We start from the raw sequence: 19,414 nt of genomic DNA on the forward strand, positions 1-19,414 counted from the left end.
TGAGGTTGTTGATATTTCTCCCAGCAATCTTGATTTCAGCTTGTGTCCCCCTAAATTCATATATTGAAATCCTAACCCCCATTGTGATAGGGTTAGGATGTTGGGCCTTTGGAAGTTAATTAGGTCATAAGGATCCTAATGGATGGGATTAGTGCTCTCATAAAAGAGACTCCAGAGTGACCCCTCACACCTTCCACCAGAGAAAAGATAGCCACCTGTGAACCAGAAAGGGAGCTTGCCTGGGAGAGAATACTGGCCAATACCATGGTCTTGGACTTCCCAGCCTCTGGAGCTGTGAGAAATAAACATGCAACGCTTACAAGCCGCTCAGTTTACAGCATTTCTGTCAGAGCAGTCCAAATGGACTCAGACAATAAGCAAATGAGTGATAAGTAAAAAAGCTAGCTGGCCGACACGTCTCAGCCTCTGCTTCTCCTACCACTTCCTGCTACTGTAACAGGAGCCAGCCAGCATTTAGTGAGTGCATCCTCTTTGCTAAGTACCATGTATACTTTATGCCATTTAACCTTAAGAGTTGGAAGCTGCTGTGCTCAGTCATGTTCGACTCTTTGCGACCCTCTGGACTGTAGCCCACCAGGCTCCTCTGTCCGTGGAATTCTCCTGGCAAGAACACTGGAGTGAGTTGCCATACCCACCTCCAGGGGATCTTCCCAACTCAGGGATCAAACCTGGATCTCTTAAGTCTCTTGCACTGGAGGAATCTTTACCATTGAGCTAGCAGGGAAGCCCAAGAAAAGAGATCACCCAATGTGGGGCTCGAACCCACAACCCTGAGATTGAGTCTCATGCTCTACCAACTGAGTCAGCCAGGCTCTTTCATTAGCATTTACAGAGGAAACAAGCTGAGGCTTAAAAGAGGCAAGCAATTGGGTCAGAATCACATTTTTATGTGAAAAGTCGGCTTCTTAAAGCAGGTCTGTCTGACTTAAACAATTGTGGATACTGAACTAAGAGGAAAGGATGGGAAGAAGTGGGAGGAAAGTACATGCAAAAGAAAATCATTTAGAGATGTTTTGCAGAACGTCATCCAGCCAGCTCTTCCGAACTGTAGTGGCTGCAGGGCCATGGGCTCAACCCTCCCTGAGGATCCAGGAAGGCACACACTTGCTGTGAGGGAGGGGTGGCTGCTGATGGCTCCCAGCTAAGCCTCCACCTGGGAACCACCAGTGGCAGAAGGGAGTTGCCTCATCCCCTGTACAGCCCCACTCATGGCTGGTAGGGTACAGGGGTGCAAAAATCTGTGCCTTGTCTCTTCTAGGGACAGCTTTGAAGGGCCACCCCAGATTCAGCAGTCCCCACGGCATCGGCCAAGGCCTCTGGTGGTGGTGGCGGTTTAGTCACTCAGTCGTGTCTGACTTTTGCAACCCCATGGACTGTAGCCCGCCAGGCTCCTCTATCCAGGGGATTTCCCAGGCAAAAATACTGAAGTCGGATGCCATGCCCTCCTCCAGGGGATCTTCCTGGCCTCTTCTAGAAATATAATACCCCAGCTCAGCATCTCCAACTCTCCAATTCTGTCTTCTTCTCTTACTTTTATTATTCCTGAGAGCACTTAAAAAATTCCCCTGCATGCACATCTCTACCACTGCACCTATTTCCTGGGAATTGCGTAAAGACACTAGCCAATCCTGAGAAAGCAGCAGTCGGGGTCACAGCCTGTGCTTAGACGGATGTGCTTAGAGGGATGCTGGAAGAGTGCATGCACATCTTCCGGCCCAGTGTCCCTGGGGAAGCCCTGTGACTCAGGCAGAGCTCGAATCTGGGTCCTTCACCCTAATGTTCCCTTGGGCTCTGATCGGTGGACTTCCCTATCCCCTTCTCCCATCAAGCACCAAATGAAGAAATTAAAACAAAAGAAGAAATTCCACTTATTTATTTATCTACCCAGTAAGAGAAACCTATATGCAGGTCAGGAAGCAACAGTTAGAACTGGACATGGAACAACAGACTGGTTCCAAATAGGAAAAGGAGTTCGTCAAGGCTGTATATTGTCACCCTGCTTATTTAACTTCTATGCAGAGTACATCATGAGAAACGGTGGGCTGGAAGAAGCACAAGCTGGAATCAAGATTGCCGGGAGAAATATCAATAACCTCAGATATGCAGATGACACCATCCTTACGGCAGAAAGTGAAGAGGAATTAAAAAGCCTCTTGATGAAAGCGAAAGAGGAGAGTGAAAAAGTTGGCTTAAAGCTCAACATTCAGAAAACGAAGATCATGGCATCTTGTCCCATCACTTCATGGCAAATAGATGGGAAACAGTAGAAACAGTGTCAGACTTTATTTTTTTGGGGCTCCAAAATCACTGCAGATGGTGATTGCAGCCATGAAATTAAAAGACGCTTACTCCTTGGAAGGAAAGTTAGGACCAACCTAGACAGCATATTCAAAAGCAGAGACATTACTTTGCCAACAAAGGTCCGTCTAGTCAAGGCTATGGTTTTTCCAGTGGTCATGTATGGATGTGAGAGTTGGACTATGAAGAAAGCTGAGCACTGAAGAATTGATGCTTCTGAACTGTGGTGTTGGAGAAGATTCTTGAGAGTCCCTTGGACTGCAAGGAGATCCAACCAGTTCATTCTAAAGGAGATCAGTCCTGGATGTTCTTTGGAAGGACTGATGCTAAAGCTGAAACTCCAGTATTCTGGCCACCTTATGCGAAGAGTTGACTCATTGGAAAAGACTCTGATGCTGGGAGGGATTGGGGGCAGGAGGAAGAGGGGACGACAGAGGATGAGATGGCTGGATGGCATCACCGACTCAATGCACATGAGTTTGTGTGAACTCCGGGAGTTCGTGATGGACAGGGAGGCATGGCGTGCTGCAATTCATGGAGTCACAAAGAGTCAGACACGACTGAGCAACCAAACTGAACTGAACTGAAGAAGGTCAGAGAAGCCTGGCATGCTGCAGTCCGTGGGGTCACAAAGAGCTGGGCACAACTTAGTGACTGAACAACAGCAACTCAGTTTGAACATATATTTGAGAACCTATAGTGCTCAGTGGGCTACGAGCTGGGTAGAAGAGGGATTGTTTTAGGCTGCAGGTGGCCACCTTAGCCCTCCAGAACCAACCTCAGTGGTTGATTCCACTGACCTCTGAGACTTTCACCATCCATCTGTGTCCCAGGTCCCCTGAGGCTACACCAATTTTAAGGTGATTCTATAAGGTCACTGGCAGTTGATGAATTGCTATGGGGTCGCACAGAGTCGGTCACGACTGAAGCGACTTAGCAGCAGCAGCAGCAGCAGGAGAAAGTGGGGATTCCCTTGTGGCTCAGATGATAAAAGAATCTGCCTGCAATGTGGGAGACCCAGGTCCAATCCCTGGGCCAGGAAGATCCCCTGGAGAAGGCAATGGCTACCCACTCCAGTATTCTTGCCTGGAAAATCCCATGGACAGAGGAGCCTGCTGGGCTACATCCTTGGGTTTGCAAAGAGTGGGACACGACTGATGACTAACAGTTTCATCTTCCCAACAGGAGAACCTAGTGGTTGTGTCCCCACCCCACCCCTGCCACTCCCCCAGGATGAAGTAAAATCTAGAGGCTTTTTATATGAAGTTCACTTCACCAGCAAAACAAAGTAAGCAATCAGTTCCTCTTCTGCTCAAAAGCACACTAAAAGCTTTTTCAAAGACACCAGATGATGGCTCAGAAGAGGCAGAGCCTTTTAAATCCAGTCTTCCCTGCCATTCAACAAAGGTATATTCATTTTGGGACAAGTCCATCATGAAGGGCACACAGGAAAAATTCACAGTGGGTGGAGGTTTGGAGGGTATCTACTCTCTGTCTGAAAGATTCATGTCTGCTGACGAGGGAAAAAGATGGAAGATGTTGCTTCTCATCTTCTCATGGATCAAGAAGGAACACTGGGAGTGCTGCTCGGCTTCTCACGGGGAATACGTACAGCTAGGAGGCAGCAGTGGCAACGCAAGACACTGGAGACTCAAGGACAAAGAACTTAAATTGCCAATGACTACTGTTAATCTTGTGAAGAATCCCTGTATAAGCCGCTTAATCTTTTCTTAGACTTCAGTTTGTTTGTTTTTTAAGTGCAATGAATACAGAAGATTGTTTCACAGTTTGCTATGCAAAGTAATTAATAAAACACACAAAACTGTCTATCCTACACTGCTCATCAATAATTCCTAAAAATAATATAAAGTCTTCCATTGGCAATACAAATGTAGCTTTTAAAATTCGATAGACATGTTTTCATTAAAAAGCTAAGATTTTAAGTACATTCATGAGAATTCTTAACACATAGAGATATATACCAGGGAAACTGCAGATAGAAAATAGGGTGAAGTCTGACTTACCAGTGATGATGAAAGGAGCCTTCAGTGTAACCTAGAGCCCTGGGATAATTTACCTGGATATACTGCCACAGATGACGGAGCAGAGTTCCGTGTTGTGCAAGTACTGGATGGCTTTAGATGTTCCTATTAATACACCGATTCGAATGTGCCAAGACAGTGGGGCTGTGTCACCCTGAAAAGACAACAGTGGTTGGTTTCGTGGTATTTTCTGAGTAAAAACCATGTTTGTATTCACTACCTCGGTGTATGCTAGAATAAACTCTAATGATAAAGAGGTGGGTGAATCAATATTTTAGTTAACCATAACCTATTTTTAATTCAAGATGGGTTTTCCTCTACTACCCATGCTGGTTCTGGGTCCCTTTATAGGCAATGAAAATACCCAATAATTTTAATGTTGCATACATTGAAATATGGCTAATAAGATAACTATGCTTAAAATTTCACTGTATAAGATTTTTAGATTATTTGTGGCACAACAGTGTGGGTAATTGAGAATAATCTGTTTTTATTCTCATCTTAACTGCAATTTTACAAATTTGGAATCTATTTTTTAACTTATCTTTCAAAAACATCATAAGAGAAACCATGGCATTTATTCAGCCTCCTTCTTTTTAAGTGATATAGGTATCACTTTTATGTCTACCCTCCATATTGAATGGTACTTTGCATAAAGTTATGCAAATAAAAATTACCTGCTCAATAATGGTAGTTGACATAAACTCATTTGAGACATGGTACCAATGAGGAGTGAGGACCCAGCAACTCTTTTGGCCACCATTTTGCACAACACACAACAACTCGGGTATTTATGCAACCTTCTAAGAGTAAGAAATTAATTCATGGGGAAGTCCTCTACTTTCTTGGGAAACCCACTGTTGGCATCCCTTCACATGAACACATGTTGGCCTCCTGGTTCTCTCAGAAGGTTTCAGCAGCTCCCTCAGGGCTTAGAGGGTCAGAATATGAGGCAGAGTGATGGATATGACTTACTACACACTGTAATCTGTCAAAGAGTGATCCATTTCTCATATATGGATAAACCAGGCAAAACTTTTCACTCTCTGTAAAATATGCAGCCAACTCCAGTATGTTCGGATGACGGAACCTTGAAACAAAAGATTTTTTAAATCTATCAAACTGGTTATTCAAACAGGAAATGAACAACACCCTGTTTGCGGGTGGTTAGGTGGGCTGTGGAACAGGCATAAAGCGGAATATAAATCTGGCCAAGGGAGAGGGAATTTCACTGGACACGTGACAGTTTTCCTTCCAAATTGGCTTAAAGTATTCTAACAAATGGGCTTCCCAGGTGGTGCTAGTGGTTAAGAACCCATTTGCCAGTACAGGAGACAGAAGAGACATGGGTTCAGGAAGAACCCCTGAAGGAGGGCACAGCAGCCCACTCCAGTACTCTTGCCTGGAGAATCCCATGGACGGAGTAGCCTGGTGGGCTACAGTCTATTGAGTGCAAAGAGTTGGATACGACTGAAGTGACACCACACACACATGCACACATTCTAACAAATACCAGCTAATATCCAAATAGGACAGAAATGTTCAGAAATGAGAGTTCTTAAGATGTGGGGTGTTGGGAGCTTTATAATATAGAAAACAATATTCAATATTACCTTATTTTTATCAACATAAAACCCAATATAACTTATTTTTTACATAAATAAATATAATGCAACTGAAATGATCCATTTCATTGCTTTTGATATACATGTGCAAGTAAAATCACCAAAAGAGAAGAGTACAGAAGACTGTTTTCATTTATCCATTTACTGAATGCTACTGTGTCGGGGACTAAAGTACTAGGCACCAAGTCACACAATTAAGAGACATCCAATGGCTTCATGAAGTTTGTATCGTTACCTAAGATCCATGTGACTAGTAAAATCTGATGTTGAAAAACACACCACTGATTTTTAAATCACAGAATTCTATGTCCGTATTGTATACATTTTTCAGGTTCCTTTTTAAACTATTTCTTGAGGGCATGTGTCATCACAGTGAAAATGAATGTAACCCTTGTAACAGCTATGAAATACAAAGCATGTGAAAGTCACACATACTGTGAACTCAGTTCAACAATTATTTACTGAACATCTTTTATGTCTTAGGCAAGCTTAATTGTTGTTGTTTAGTTGCTAAGTTGTGTCTGACTCTTTTGCAACCCCATGAACTGTAGTCCACCAGGCTCTTCAAGGCACATTTGGGGATATTAAAACAAATAAAGCTATTTTTTACAAAAAAAAAAAATGGTGCTATATATAAAGTCCTATTATTCATTTCTTCAGTTGTAAAGCTTACCTATGAAACGTATGTGTATACACACACATCTATATAATACATACATATATATTCTTGGGCTTTCCTGGTGACTCAGACAGTAAAGAATCTGCCTGCAATGCAGGAGACCTGGGTTTGATCCCTGGGTTGGGAAGATCCCCTGAAGGAGGGCATAGCAACCCACTCCAGTATCCTTGCCTGGAGAATTCCGACCCCATAGACGGCCGCCCACAAGGCTCCCCCATCCCTGGGATTCTCCAGGCAAGAATACTGGAGTGGGTTGCCATTTCCTTCTCCAATGCATGAAAGTGAAAAGTGAAAAGTGAAAGTGAAGTCACTCAGTCGTGTCTGACTCTTAGCGACCCCATGGACTGCAGCCTACCAGGCTCCTCTGTCCATGGGATTTTCCAGGCAAGAGTACTGGAGTGGGGTGCCACATGACTGAGCGACTAAGCACACATACATCCCTTCTGAGTCCCTCTGTTCCTACGTCAAGAAAGGGAGTGTGGGTGTATGTACGTGTGTACGTGTGTACGTGTGTACGTGTGTGTGTGTGTGTGTGTGTACATAAACACATAAGCAATACATTAAGTAGTTCCCTTAATTTTATAACCAAAAAAAAACTCATGCTCAGGTCTCAGCTTAGATTTTACTTTTTCCAAGATGTCTACTCTGCCACCCACCCCTCCCACAAATTAGCATTTCCTCTTCCCTCAGCACTCTGTGTATGTGTGAGCATGTTCGGTCATGTCCAGCTCTGTTGTGATCCCACTAACTATAGCCCACCAGGCTCCTCTGTCCATGGCATTTCCCAGGCAAGAATACTGGATTAGGTTGCCACTTCCTTCTCCAGGGGATTTTCCCAATCCCTAACAGGGATTGAGTCTATGTCTCCTGCATTGCAGGCAGATTTTTCTACCACTGAGCCACCAGGGAAGTCCTCAGCACTCTGCACCTGCTTATTATTTAACTTACTGAAACTATCTGTTGTTTGTGCAGTTCTCTCCTAATTCCACTCCAGACAGTATGTTCTAATGCCTCTGACTTATTCACCAGTAAAAGTCTAAGAAGAGAAAGGGTGAGTATGACTTAGGAAATAAGTTGGATCTTGCACAAAAAAAAAAAAAAAGTAGCATCTACCTCAGCTTCCTCATCTACAAAATGAGGATAGTCACAGGACCAGCTCAGGCCTGTTGTGAGGATTAAAGAATGAATACACATGAAGCACTTGGAATAGCGTTAAAGCTAAAGAAATATTAGCAACATAAATGATAACGATGGCATACCAGAAACATCCAATGCCATAATGTTGTTAATTCTAAAGTAATATGTAAATGCCTCAGAAGAATAAATCCAAATGGATCAGGTATATAAGTGAAAATATAAAGGTACTTGAAAAAATGGCAAAATTATTTTAAAACCTCTCAGTTGGAGAGATCTGTAAACTATAACATAAAACCTAGAATCCATAAAAGAAAATATAGATTAAATTCAACTACATGAGAACCATCTCCAAATGGTACAAAACTAGAATAAGCAATGACAAATGAAAATGGGGTAAAAATAATTATTTGTATCTTAAAACATAAAAATAAGGCTAATTTTCTCTACTATATGAAATGCTCTGACAAACTATTAAGAAAAATACCCAACAGTCTGGTTAGTGGGAATATAAATTGATACAGTTTCTATGGAGAACAATATGGAGATTTATTTAAAAACTAGGAATAAAACTACCATATGACCCAGCAGTCCCACTAATGGGCATATACCCTGAGCAAACCCCAATTCTAAAAGACACATGTACTCCAATATTCACTGCAGCACTATTTACAATAGCCAGGACATGGAAGCAATCTAGATGAATGAATAAAGAAGTTGTGGTACCAAAAAAAACAAAGAAGAAGTTGTGGTACATATATACAATGGAATATTACCCAGCCATAAAATGGAATGAACTCGAGTCGGTTGCAGTGAGGTGGATGAACCTAGAGCCTGTTATACAGAGTGAAGTAAGTCAGAAAGATAAACACAAATATCGTATATTAACACATATATGAAAGTGAAGGGTGTCTAGAAAAATGGTACTGATGAACCTATGTGTAGGGCAGTAATAGAGATGCAGACATAGAGAACAGACTGTGGGCACAGTGGGGGAAGGAGAGGATGGGGTAAACTGAGAGAGCAGCACGGAGACATACACGTCACCATATTAAAATAGATAGCCAGCGGGAATTTGCTGTATGGCGCGGGGAGCTCGACCTCCCTCTAGTTACAACCTAGAGGGGTCAGATGGGGTGGGAGGTGGGAGGGAAGTTCAAGAGGGAAGGGACATATGTATATGCATGGCTGATTAATGTTGATGTATGGCAGAAACCAACACAATATTGTAAAGCAATTATCCTCCAATCAAAAACAGAAAAGATCCAACAGTCTAATAAAAAATGGGCAAAGAACATTAACAGATATTTCACAGAAAAGGAAATAAATCTCTTTATATGTAAAAAGATTCATTCATCATAGAAAAAGAAATTTAAACTACACTGAAAAACCATATCCACTTAGCAGATCAGAAAAAACTGATAAAAGAATAAATGCTATATTGGCAAGAATATGGGGAACCAGGCACTCTTATATATGACTGGTGTTAAGTGTAAACTAGTATAGTTTCTACTGAAGGACAATTTGGTGGCATGGAACATGACCCTATAAATTTATTTATATGAAGTTTTCTTAGATATACTTTAACACATCAGATCAGATCAGATCAGTCGATCAGTCGTGTCTGACTCTTTGCTACCCCATGAATCGCAGCATGCCAGGCCTCCCTGTCCATCACCAACTTCTGGAGTTACAAAATAACAATATATAAAGTTTTCTCATTGTAGCACTATTTTAAGTAAAAGATTCAATTGAGTTCAGTTCAATTCAGTCGCTCAGTCATATCCGACTCTTTGCGACCCTGTGAATCGCAGCACGCCAGGCCTACCTGTCCATCACCAACTCCCGGAGTTCACTCAAACTCACGTCCATCGAGTCAGTAACGCCATCCAGCCATCTCATCCTCTGTCGTCCCCTCTTCCTCCTGCCCCCAATCCCTCCCAGCATCAGAGTCTTTTCCAATGAGTCAACCCTTCGCATGAGGTGGCCAAAGTACTGGAGTTTCAGCTTTAGCATCATTCCTTCCAAAGAAATCCCAGGGCTGTTCTCCTTCAGAATGGACTGGTTGGATCTCCTTGCAGTCCAAGGGACTCTCAAGAGTCTTCTCCAACATCACACTTCAAAAGCATCAATTCTTCGGCGCTCAGCTTTCTTCACAGTCCAACTCTCACATCCATACATGAACACTGGAAAAACCATAGCCTTGACTAGATGGACCTTTGTTGGCAAAGTAATGTCTCTGCTTTTGAACATGCTATCTAGGTTGGTCATAACTTTTCTTCCAAGGAGTAAGCATCTTTTAATTTCATGTAAAAGATTAGGAAAATCTAAAAATCCATTGATGGGAAAATGGTAAATTACATTATAACACAGGCACACAAAAGTGTACGTGAAAGTCGCTCAGTCATGTCTGAGTTTTTGCGACCCCACGGACTAAACAGTCCATGGAATTCTCCAGGACAGAATACTGGAGTGGGTAGCCTTTTCCTTCTCCAGGGGATCTTCCCAACCCAGGGATCGAACCTAGGTCTCCCGTATTGCAGGCGGATTCTTTACCAGATGAGCCACAAGGGAAGCCCCAAAATACTGGAGTGGGTAGCCTATCCCTTCTCCGGGGGATCTTCCCAACCCAGGAGTTAAACTGGAGTCTCCAGCATTGCAGGCGGATTTTTTACCAACTGAGCTATCAGGGAAGCCACAGCACACAATGGAATACTAAAATAAGCAAAGTGAACAATGTGTGTATGCTGTCTCTTGTGTGCGAAGAGGAAAGTAAGAAAACAAAATACACATATGCTTACAAATAAAATATTTCTGGAAAGACATATAGGAAACTGATAACACTGTTGCCTTTGGGAAAAGTGGCTGGGTGGCTGGATGAGAACATGGAAGAAAATCTCTTCTTGGCTTACTCTTCTGCCCTTTTGGAATTCTGGAGTGTCTGAATTTATTATTTATTCATAAGCAAAAAAATAAAGCTTAAATATAAAAACTTTCTTATTACAATTTTGGTTTTAGTTTTTTTGTTGACTAAATGATGTATTAAGTTTTTATGCTTAGCCTCTAAAATTTTGATTTCTGATCTTGGGTATAAAAGGAGAACGATTTAGGATAATACCTCCCTCCCCCGAATTCACATATTGGTTTAGGAAACATCTGAAAAGAACATTTTCTATTTGTAAAGGGTGATGACTGAACTCTATAGGGTTAGAGGCCTTCGATGAAGCAGGCTGCACAGCTGCAGATATGAATATATATGAAAATGAAGTCATTTTAGTTTGTCTCCAAGGACTTTCAGGCTCATGAATGAATTCCCAGAAAATAATATGCACATCAAAAGCACTTGATTTCTTTGTCTAAACTCTCTTCCAGAAGAGGTTTATATTGATGAAACAGTTTCTTGACTGGAATGTCTCTTAAGAAAGAGGAGCAATGGTAAAATATACACAATTCTAATGTTCTAAGAATCATTTTACATTCAGTCATGTTAGCCACACATGATTTAATCCACTTCCTTGTGACAGTTTCTTGTTAAAATAGGCTCAAGTGAATTATGTAAATAGTATATTTTTAAATGTATTCCAAAGAATATACCAAAGCAGATGTCAAAAATTTACCCAGTGTTCTAACCTCCAACCCGCATTTATTAAATGCCAACCATGCCAAGCTCTGTGCTGTAGAATCAAAGATGAACAGAGATGAAAACCAGGCACAAGGGGAGAAATTTCAAGCAATATACTCACAGTAGCAAAACTTCAAGCTCAGACAAAAACCTCTTCCATTGTTTCTTACATTGCATCTTTCCCCCCTAAATACAGAAAAACAAGGAAAAAAAATAAGGAAAGGATCTATTTCTGGTACTCTTAACCTAGGGTCTATGAAATCAGACACTTTTTGGTATAAATGCATATGAACGTTTTTCTGGGGAGAAAATCCTTAGCTTTCAAAAACCCATTAAAGCCAAAACAGATTTAGAACCGCTGCTTCTGAATTAAAAGTTTTTCATGAAATGTATCAGATTGCTGCATTTTATATTTAAACCTTTTCACTGTATTTTGTATACACTTACATAAATTCGAAAATATTTTATGTAGTCGAAGAAAATCTCATGACAGAAACTCCCCACTTGATCTCAAAGAATCCAGATTGTGATCCTACTTAGAAGTGATTTCAATAATTGGGCATTCATGACTTGGGTCACTTGGCTGTTGGTTTAAGTTTACCTTTGTATTAATTTTGAAAAAAATAGGTGCACTAGGAAAATGAAAAACTTAACTCTTTACTTCAAAAAAGCTTCAGAAGCTAGCCCAGTGCCTGACATATGGACAAATTAATGAATTCAATAATATTATCTGGAGGACTTCTTCTGTACCTGGTACTGTCTTTGATGGCTTCCTACATCTTACAGCGTTGCATGTCTCTGAATCTCAAATGCCTAACTTCTCCCATGAAAGGGTTAAAGTGTGTTCCAGTTACCATATGTAAATTGCTAGAAAGGGCAGAGTTTTTAGAGTTCTCTGTGCTTAGGAACAAAGGGAGAGAAAGCCAACAGGAATCCTGGAAGCTATTTTCTAAGTTAACCCAAGAAGTCAGAAGCAATAAACTCAGCCAACAAATCATTTTCAAGGACCACATTATGGGAATTTATATTTAAAAAAAACCACGGTACTGAGAACCAAGTGGACTGGGTCTCAGGCCCACCTCTATGCTATGCTATGCTATGCTAAGTCACTTCAGTCGTGTCTGACTCTGTGTGACCCCGTAGACAGCAGCCCCCCAGGCTCCGCCGTCCCTGGGATTCTCCAGGCAAGAACGCTGGAGTGGGTTGCCATTTCCTTCTCCAATGCAGGAAAGTGAAAAGTGAAAATGAAGTCGCTCAGTCGTGTCCGATTCTTATCGACCCCATGGACTGCAGCCTACCAGGCTCCTCCATCCATGGGATTTTCCAGGCAAGAGTACTGGAGTGGGGTGCCATTGCCTTCTCCACAGGCCCACCTCTAACACTCACTATTTGTGACTTATTGTCACTGAACCTCCCTGGGGTCCGCGTTTTCTTAGCCTGAAAATGTGAAGGGTCAGCTTTTGTGTTCATGCTACCCTACCAGTCTTGCTGCTTCAAAGTGTGTCCTGTGCAGGAGGAACACCAGCTTCTCCGGGAGCTGGTGGGAAATGCTGAGTCTCAGGTCACTACATGAACCCACTGAATCACAATCTGTGCTGTAAGATCCCAGGTGATTTGGATGAATCTAACACATCTAGTACATCGCCCAGCCTCAGGCCCTCTAAGAAAGGTTACTGAAGTTAAGGTCCCAACTGTTACAAAACTCCATTTCTTATTAAAAAAAAAAAAAAAGGCTCTGTGACTAAAGCTTCATGAAATTATCTCATTTTTTTTCCTGATGTGTGTATAGGACTTTGCTCAACTTCTAGATCTTGGGTAACTTTGCTACCTTCTATCTTTTTACTAATAGTGAATTGCAACTAAATTCATAAAGACAGCATATGTGCTTCTTTCAATTCCCCTAACAAACATTTATTGAACAACTACTATAGGCCAGGCCCTGTAATAAGGCACTGAGATACAAACATACATAAGAGCTCTCTAAAGAAAACCATCCAGTCCGCTGGGAAAGGCAGATAAAGAAGGTGATACTAAGAGATAGTGCTATTTTGCTGTGGCTACAAGGAGGGGCTTCCCCAGTGGCTCAGTGGTAAAGAATCTGCCTGCAATGCAGGAGTCGCAGGTTTGATCCCGGGGTCAAGAAGGTTCCCTGCAGGAGGGCATGGCAACCCACTCCAGCATTCTTGCCTGGAGAACCCCATGGACAGGGAAGCCTGGCGGGCTACAGTACATGGGGTCACAAAGAGTCAGACACGACGGAAGTGACTTAGCACACACACAGCTGATGTACATACAGCTGATTCACTCCGTTGTATAGCAGAAACTAACACAACATTGTAAAGCAATTATATTCCTTTTTTAAAAACAAAAAACCTTCCTGGTGATTCTAACATTAGACTGGAGAATACAGGTTTCAGCCCTATCCACTTCAGTTTACACGTCTGAAATACCCTCTGCCAGGTCTTTCCACCTCTAGTCTAATTCCTGCTGTCTTTCCTCCAATTTCCAGTTCATCATCCAACCTGTAATCAAAGTGATATTTCAAAACACAAATCTAGTCCTTTCACTCTCCTACTTAGAAAGCACCTATGGACTTGACCTCTTTCCAGTATCACCTGCTGCCACTACGTTCACACTAAACGCTCCCACACTAAATTCTGCTCTACCAGTCTGGTATTTGTGAAAAGACATATGCTCCCACGCATGCCCCTGTAGATCTTGGCACCTGCTATATCTTCCATCTTCCCTCCCTGCCTGGCAAAAGTCTCTTTGTCTTTCAAAATCAAGCTGAGAGGTCACTTTCTTGTATCCATTTTTCCATTTGATTACTGCAGACACATTTATTGAGTAGTTACTCTGTGCCGGGCACTCTTCGGGTGCTGGAGGCACCAGCCTCTCCTCTGGCTGTCTTCTATGTGCTCCCATGACCTTTAGGGCAAATCTCTGCTCAGGTACTTGTCACGCTACAACTTAATCTTTTCTTCACCTGTTTCCCCCACAAGACCGCGAACTCCTAGAGGATACAACTATGCTTTCCTGGCTGTTCTCGGCTGTGTTCCAATCTCCTGCTCTGATGGTTGCCTTGCTGCCCTTGAAGCCTCCTCTTTTCTGCTCTCCTGGACTGTAACTGAAGACAATTTAGTAGCACCAAATACCAGCCTATGGTTTAACCTGTGAAGCAGCCTGGAGAGGGCAGGAAAAACTGGAGCAGACCGACACAATCTGACCATCTTAAGCAAACTCCCAGTGGCCCTAAAAGGCTTCTCAGAAAAGTCTTTCTCAGGCCATACACCTGGGGAGGGGAAGGATTTAACTCCCACATTCCTGCAAGACAGGCATTCATTTCTTAGTCATTTCTCCAGTCACCTGAGGTCATATATCTTATTTCCATTTATGAAATTTTATTCTCCAGTACACCTCCTTTCAATGCTGATGAAAAATGACACATTTTAATATGAAATATGAGCAAATAAATGGAATCGATATCCTGTGATAGTAATTCTTTCCATACCTGTTTAAATAATTTAATGGCATATGTTCGGTTTTGGATTTCCACTCTGTATACCTCAAAAATTTCCCCTTCTCCGATTAAAAAGTCTTTGTGGAAATTTTTGGTTCCTTCTACGATGCTGTGAAAGCTGATGGAGGATTTTAGCAATATTCCTTAGGAAGGAAAGTAGGGAGAAGATAAGTTATCTTTCTGCTTTTTAAGAATCAGCCATCATTATAAAGAAACAAGACCTCCCTATTAGAAACAAATCAGAGTCCAGTGAAAAGTCAGTAGAGACATCCCAGGAGCCAACACCAAAGCCTATCGTGAGCTCTCTTGACTCTCATTTGGGTCTGGCTCCCACCATCCCACAGAGCAAATAGCTTCTTAGATACTCAAACAATAACACTGTGATTCTATCACCTTTCCAAAGAGATTAGCCAGACAACTTAGTTGGGGTAATTTTCCTAAGGTTATTTCCTTGTCATTAGATCAACAGATTACTGGTGACCCATGATGAACCCCAAACTAGTAGAAAAAAAATATATATATATATATTGAAGTTGAAATCTTACTATGACTAAATAATATTCGCTAAGCATGACTGGTAGAAATATTTCTCATGAGCCAAATCCAACTTACTTCCCCAGAGTAAATTGGGAAGATGCTTCAGCTCTTTAAGAAAATCATCTCAAGCAGAGAATGGGAGGAAACATTTCAGAGGTAACCAAATGCAAATTCAAAGGGAAAAGCCTAAATAAATCCTGCAGAGACCAATTCTGGCTATACTTAACACATTTCCTGTTTCATTTGGACCATTTTGCAAAATCTTAAAAGACCATGGGTGGTTCAGATGAATCTGCCTGCAATGCAGGAGACCCGGGTTTGACCCCTGGGGGAGCCCCTGGAGAAGGGAATGTCATCTCACTCCCATATTCCTGCCTGGAAAATTCCACCAACAGAGGACCCTAACAGGCTACTGGACCATGGGGTGGCAAGTAGTTGGATACAACTGAGCAACTAACACTTTCACTTTCAAAAGACCATAACCTTATCTAACTTTTTAAATTCTCTTTTGAACCAAAGAAGCATCAGATCTGGTGGCGAAGATTAGGCAAAGCAGCCTTAAACAGCCACTAAAGTTTATCAGGCTGATTTCCAGATAGAAGGAAACTATTCTCTCAGCTGATAGAATACGAAAGTTGATGTGGCAAATAATTGTTTTTCATAGTGACCACCAGCACCGCTTTACAATAACCGCTAAATATTTCTCTACAAGTGCAATGAAAATTTCTGAAAGTATACAAAACTCAACATAATTTTTAAATGTCTTCCTATGACACATAAAAATAGCAAATGTCATGAAATTATAAGTGAGACCACAATTATGCTCTTTATTGGACAATGAACTTGTAAAATAATAGCAACATATCATCCATCAGAACAATGGATTAGTCAAAATTGAGACTATTTTGATATCTATGAAAAATGTATCCTGAACCTGCATATTAATGGTTACCATGTTTATTGGATATGTCTAAATGTCACTTAAAGGAATTCATGAATTCACTTAAAGGAAAGCATGATTTAAAGGAAAGTTGGTTTGTTTTTTTTTACCTTTTTCATTACGTTCAGGAATAAGAACATTATCCACTGTGACATTGGCTGTTTCCTAAAAGAAGAAATACATATTAAAGTAATTCAATTTCATAAGTCTAGAAAGAACAGAACCGCAACAGAAATCCAAAGCTACCCCTGGGACTATACAGTGCAAGAAAGTGGAATATAATTTAGAAGAAAGCTAGTAGAATGCAAAGTTATTTTATTCTATTCAACAGTATTCACTGCCATATATATTTAAGGCTTCCACACCAACGCAGGCTTCCACACCAATGCAGGACTCCACACTAATGCTAAAAAATCAAGTATCAATGTCACAGTCAGTTATAGTCAATTTTAAATGACTTCTAGTCCTATAAAACTGATTATCTCTAATTTGCTTTAATAAAAACTAACAATAACATGCAAAATGTCAACTAGAACAGGAAAACTAAAAATTGAGTTAAGACAAATACATAACTCACAGTACTCTTAAATGTTCTATGACTCATCTCTGACAGATCACTGAGAGGAGAAAGCCCTCAACTCTTCAAACAGTTACCAAAAAATGGCAATCCACTCCAGTATTCTGGAGAATCCCATGGACAGAGGAGTCGGGCGGGCTACAGTCCCTGGGGTTGCAAAGAGTCAGACATGACTGGGTGACTAACACACAATCTCCTGAATTCCCAAATAAGTGAAGAAGAATGAGAACGAAAGCTTTCCTGGCTTTAAAAAAGTAGCTGCAAATAACAGCATTTTTCTGCCTCATAACTTCACTCCTTACACTCGATTATAGATGCAACAGAGTTCAAGGGTCATTATCTACGCACACACATTCTACCTTTTGTAACATGTTTGGAAATTCTTTCTCCCGATGACTCTGCTCTATAGGATTCAAGGTTGCTCCTGAAAGAGAAATGAGGGAAGTTAGGTATAATAACTGTTACGTTCTTAACAAACACTTCTTTTTTCTTTATTACATTGTGAAATAAATACCTTGCTAGTAAGGTTCATTTCTAAAGCTCAGTTTCATTCCCATTGAATGGTTACAAATGTCCATACGTGAAAGAGCTTTCTAATGATCAAATATAAAAACATACTTTTGTTCACTTAGAACATAAGCACCTATCTTTTTGTTTGTATTTTTTATTTTTTTTAACAAAAAACATGTGGCATGCAGGATCTTAGTTCCCTGACCAGGGATGGAACCCATGCCCCCTTGCAATAGAAGTGTGGAGTCTCAACACTGGACTGCCAGGGAAGTCCATCAGCACCTATCTTAAATTATTCTTCAGTTCAGTTCAGTTGCTCACTTGTGTCTGACTCTTTGTGACCACATGAATCACAGCATGCAAGGCCTCCCTGTCCATCACCAACTCCCGGAGTTCACTCAGACTCATGTCCATCGAGTCAGTGATGCTATCCAGACATCTCATCCTCTGCCGTCCCCTTCTCCTCCTGCCCCCAATCCCTCCCAGCATCAGAGTCTTTTCCAATGAGTCAACTCTTCGCATCAGGTGGCCAAAGTATTGGAGTTTCAGCTTTAGCATCATTCCTTCCAAAGAAATCCCAGGGCTGATCTCCTTCAGAATGGACTGGTTGGATCTCCTTGCAGTCCATGGGACTCTCAAAAGTCTTCTCCAACACCACAGTTCAAAAGTTCAAAGTTCAAAAGCTCAGAAGAGAGCTCAGCTTTCTTCACAGTCCAACTCTCACATCCATACATGACCACTGGAAAAACCATAGCCTTGACTAGACGGACCTTTGTTGGCAAAGTAATGTCTCTGATTTTGAACATGCTATCTAGGTTGGTCATAACTTTCCTTCCAAGGACTAAGCATATTTTAATTTCATGGCTGCAGTCACCATCTGCAGTGATTTTGGAGCCCAGAAAAATAAAGTCAGCCACGGTTTCCACTGTTTCCCCATCTATTTGCCATGAAGTGATGGGACTGGATGCCATGATCTTCGTTTTCTGAATGTTGAGCTTTAAGCCAACTTTTTCACTCTCCACTTTCACTTTCATCAAGAGGCTTTTCAGTTCCTCTTCACTTTCTGCCATAAGCATGGTGTCATCTGCATATCTGAGGTTATTGATATTTCTCCTGGCAATCTTGATTCCAGCTTGTGTTTCTTCCAGTCCAGCGTTTCTCATGACGTACTCTGCATAGAAGTTAAATAAGCAGGGTGACAATATACAGCCTTGACGTACTCCTTTTCCTATTTGGAACCAGTCTGTTGTTCCATGTCCAGTTCTAACTGTTGCTTCCTGACCTGCATACAGGTTTCTCAAGAGGCAAGTCAGGTGGTCTGGTATTCCCATCTCTTTCAGAATTTTCCACACTTTATTGTGATCCACAAAGTCAAAGGCTTTGGCATAGTCAATAAAGCAGAAATAGATGTTTTTCTGGAACTGTCTTGCTTCTTCCATGATCCAGCAGATGTTGGCAATTTATCTCTGGTTCCTCTGCCTTTTCTAAAACCAGCTTGAACATCTGGAAGTTCACGGTTCACGTATTGCTGAAGCCTGGCTTGGAGAATCTTGAGCATTACTTTACTAGCGTGTGCTGCTGCTGCTGCTGCTAAGTCGCTTCAGTCGTGTCCGACTCTGTGCGACCCCAGAGACAGCAGCCCACCAGGCTCCCCCATCCCTGGGATTCTCCAGGCAAGAACACTGGAGTGGCTTGCCATTTCCTTCTCCAATGCATGAAAGTGAAAAGTGAAAGTGAAGTCGCTCAGAGATGAGTGCAATTCTGCAGTAGTTTGAGCATCCTTTGGCGTTGCCTTTCTTTGGGATTGGAATGAAAACTGACCTTTTCCAGTCCTGTGGCCACTGCTGAGTTTTCCAAATTTGCTGGCATATTGAGTGCAGCACTTTCACAGCATCATCTTTCAGGATTT

General features: G+C 41.6%; 1 protein-coding gene across 1 annotated transcript in view; it reads right to left on the bottom strand.

Annotated features, from left to right (window-relative positions):
- Window positions 1-19,414, bottom strand: part of IRAK3 (interleukin 1 receptor associated kinase 3) — a 67,593-nt gene that overhangs the window by 21,576 nt on the left and 26,603 nt on the right. Inside the window, exons 3-8 of the mRNA XM_061416566.1 lie at window positions 17,355-17,419; window positions 16,529-16,583; window positions 14,933-15,084; window positions 11,543-11,607; window positions 5,337-5,451; window positions 4,397-4,515 (exon numbers count right to left, since the gene is read on the bottom strand). Coding sequence (XP_061272550.1) covers window positions 4,397-4,515; window positions 5,337-5,451; window positions 11,543-11,607; window positions 14,933-15,084; window positions 16,529-16,583; window positions 17,355-17,419 — 571 coding nt within the window. The remainder of the gene's footprint in view (window positions 1-4,396; window positions 4,516-5,336; window positions 5,452-11,542; window positions 11,608-14,932; window positions 15,085-16,528; window positions 16,584-17,354; window positions 17,420-19,414) is intronic.

This window comes from Bos javanicus, chromosome 5 (genome assembly GCF_032452875.1).
Source record: "Bos javanicus breed banteng chromosome 5, ARS-OSU_banteng_1.0, whole genome shotgun sequence".
Taxonomy (NCBI): Eukaryota; Metazoa; Chordata; class Mammalia; order Artiodactyla; family Bovidae; genus Bos; species Bos javanicus.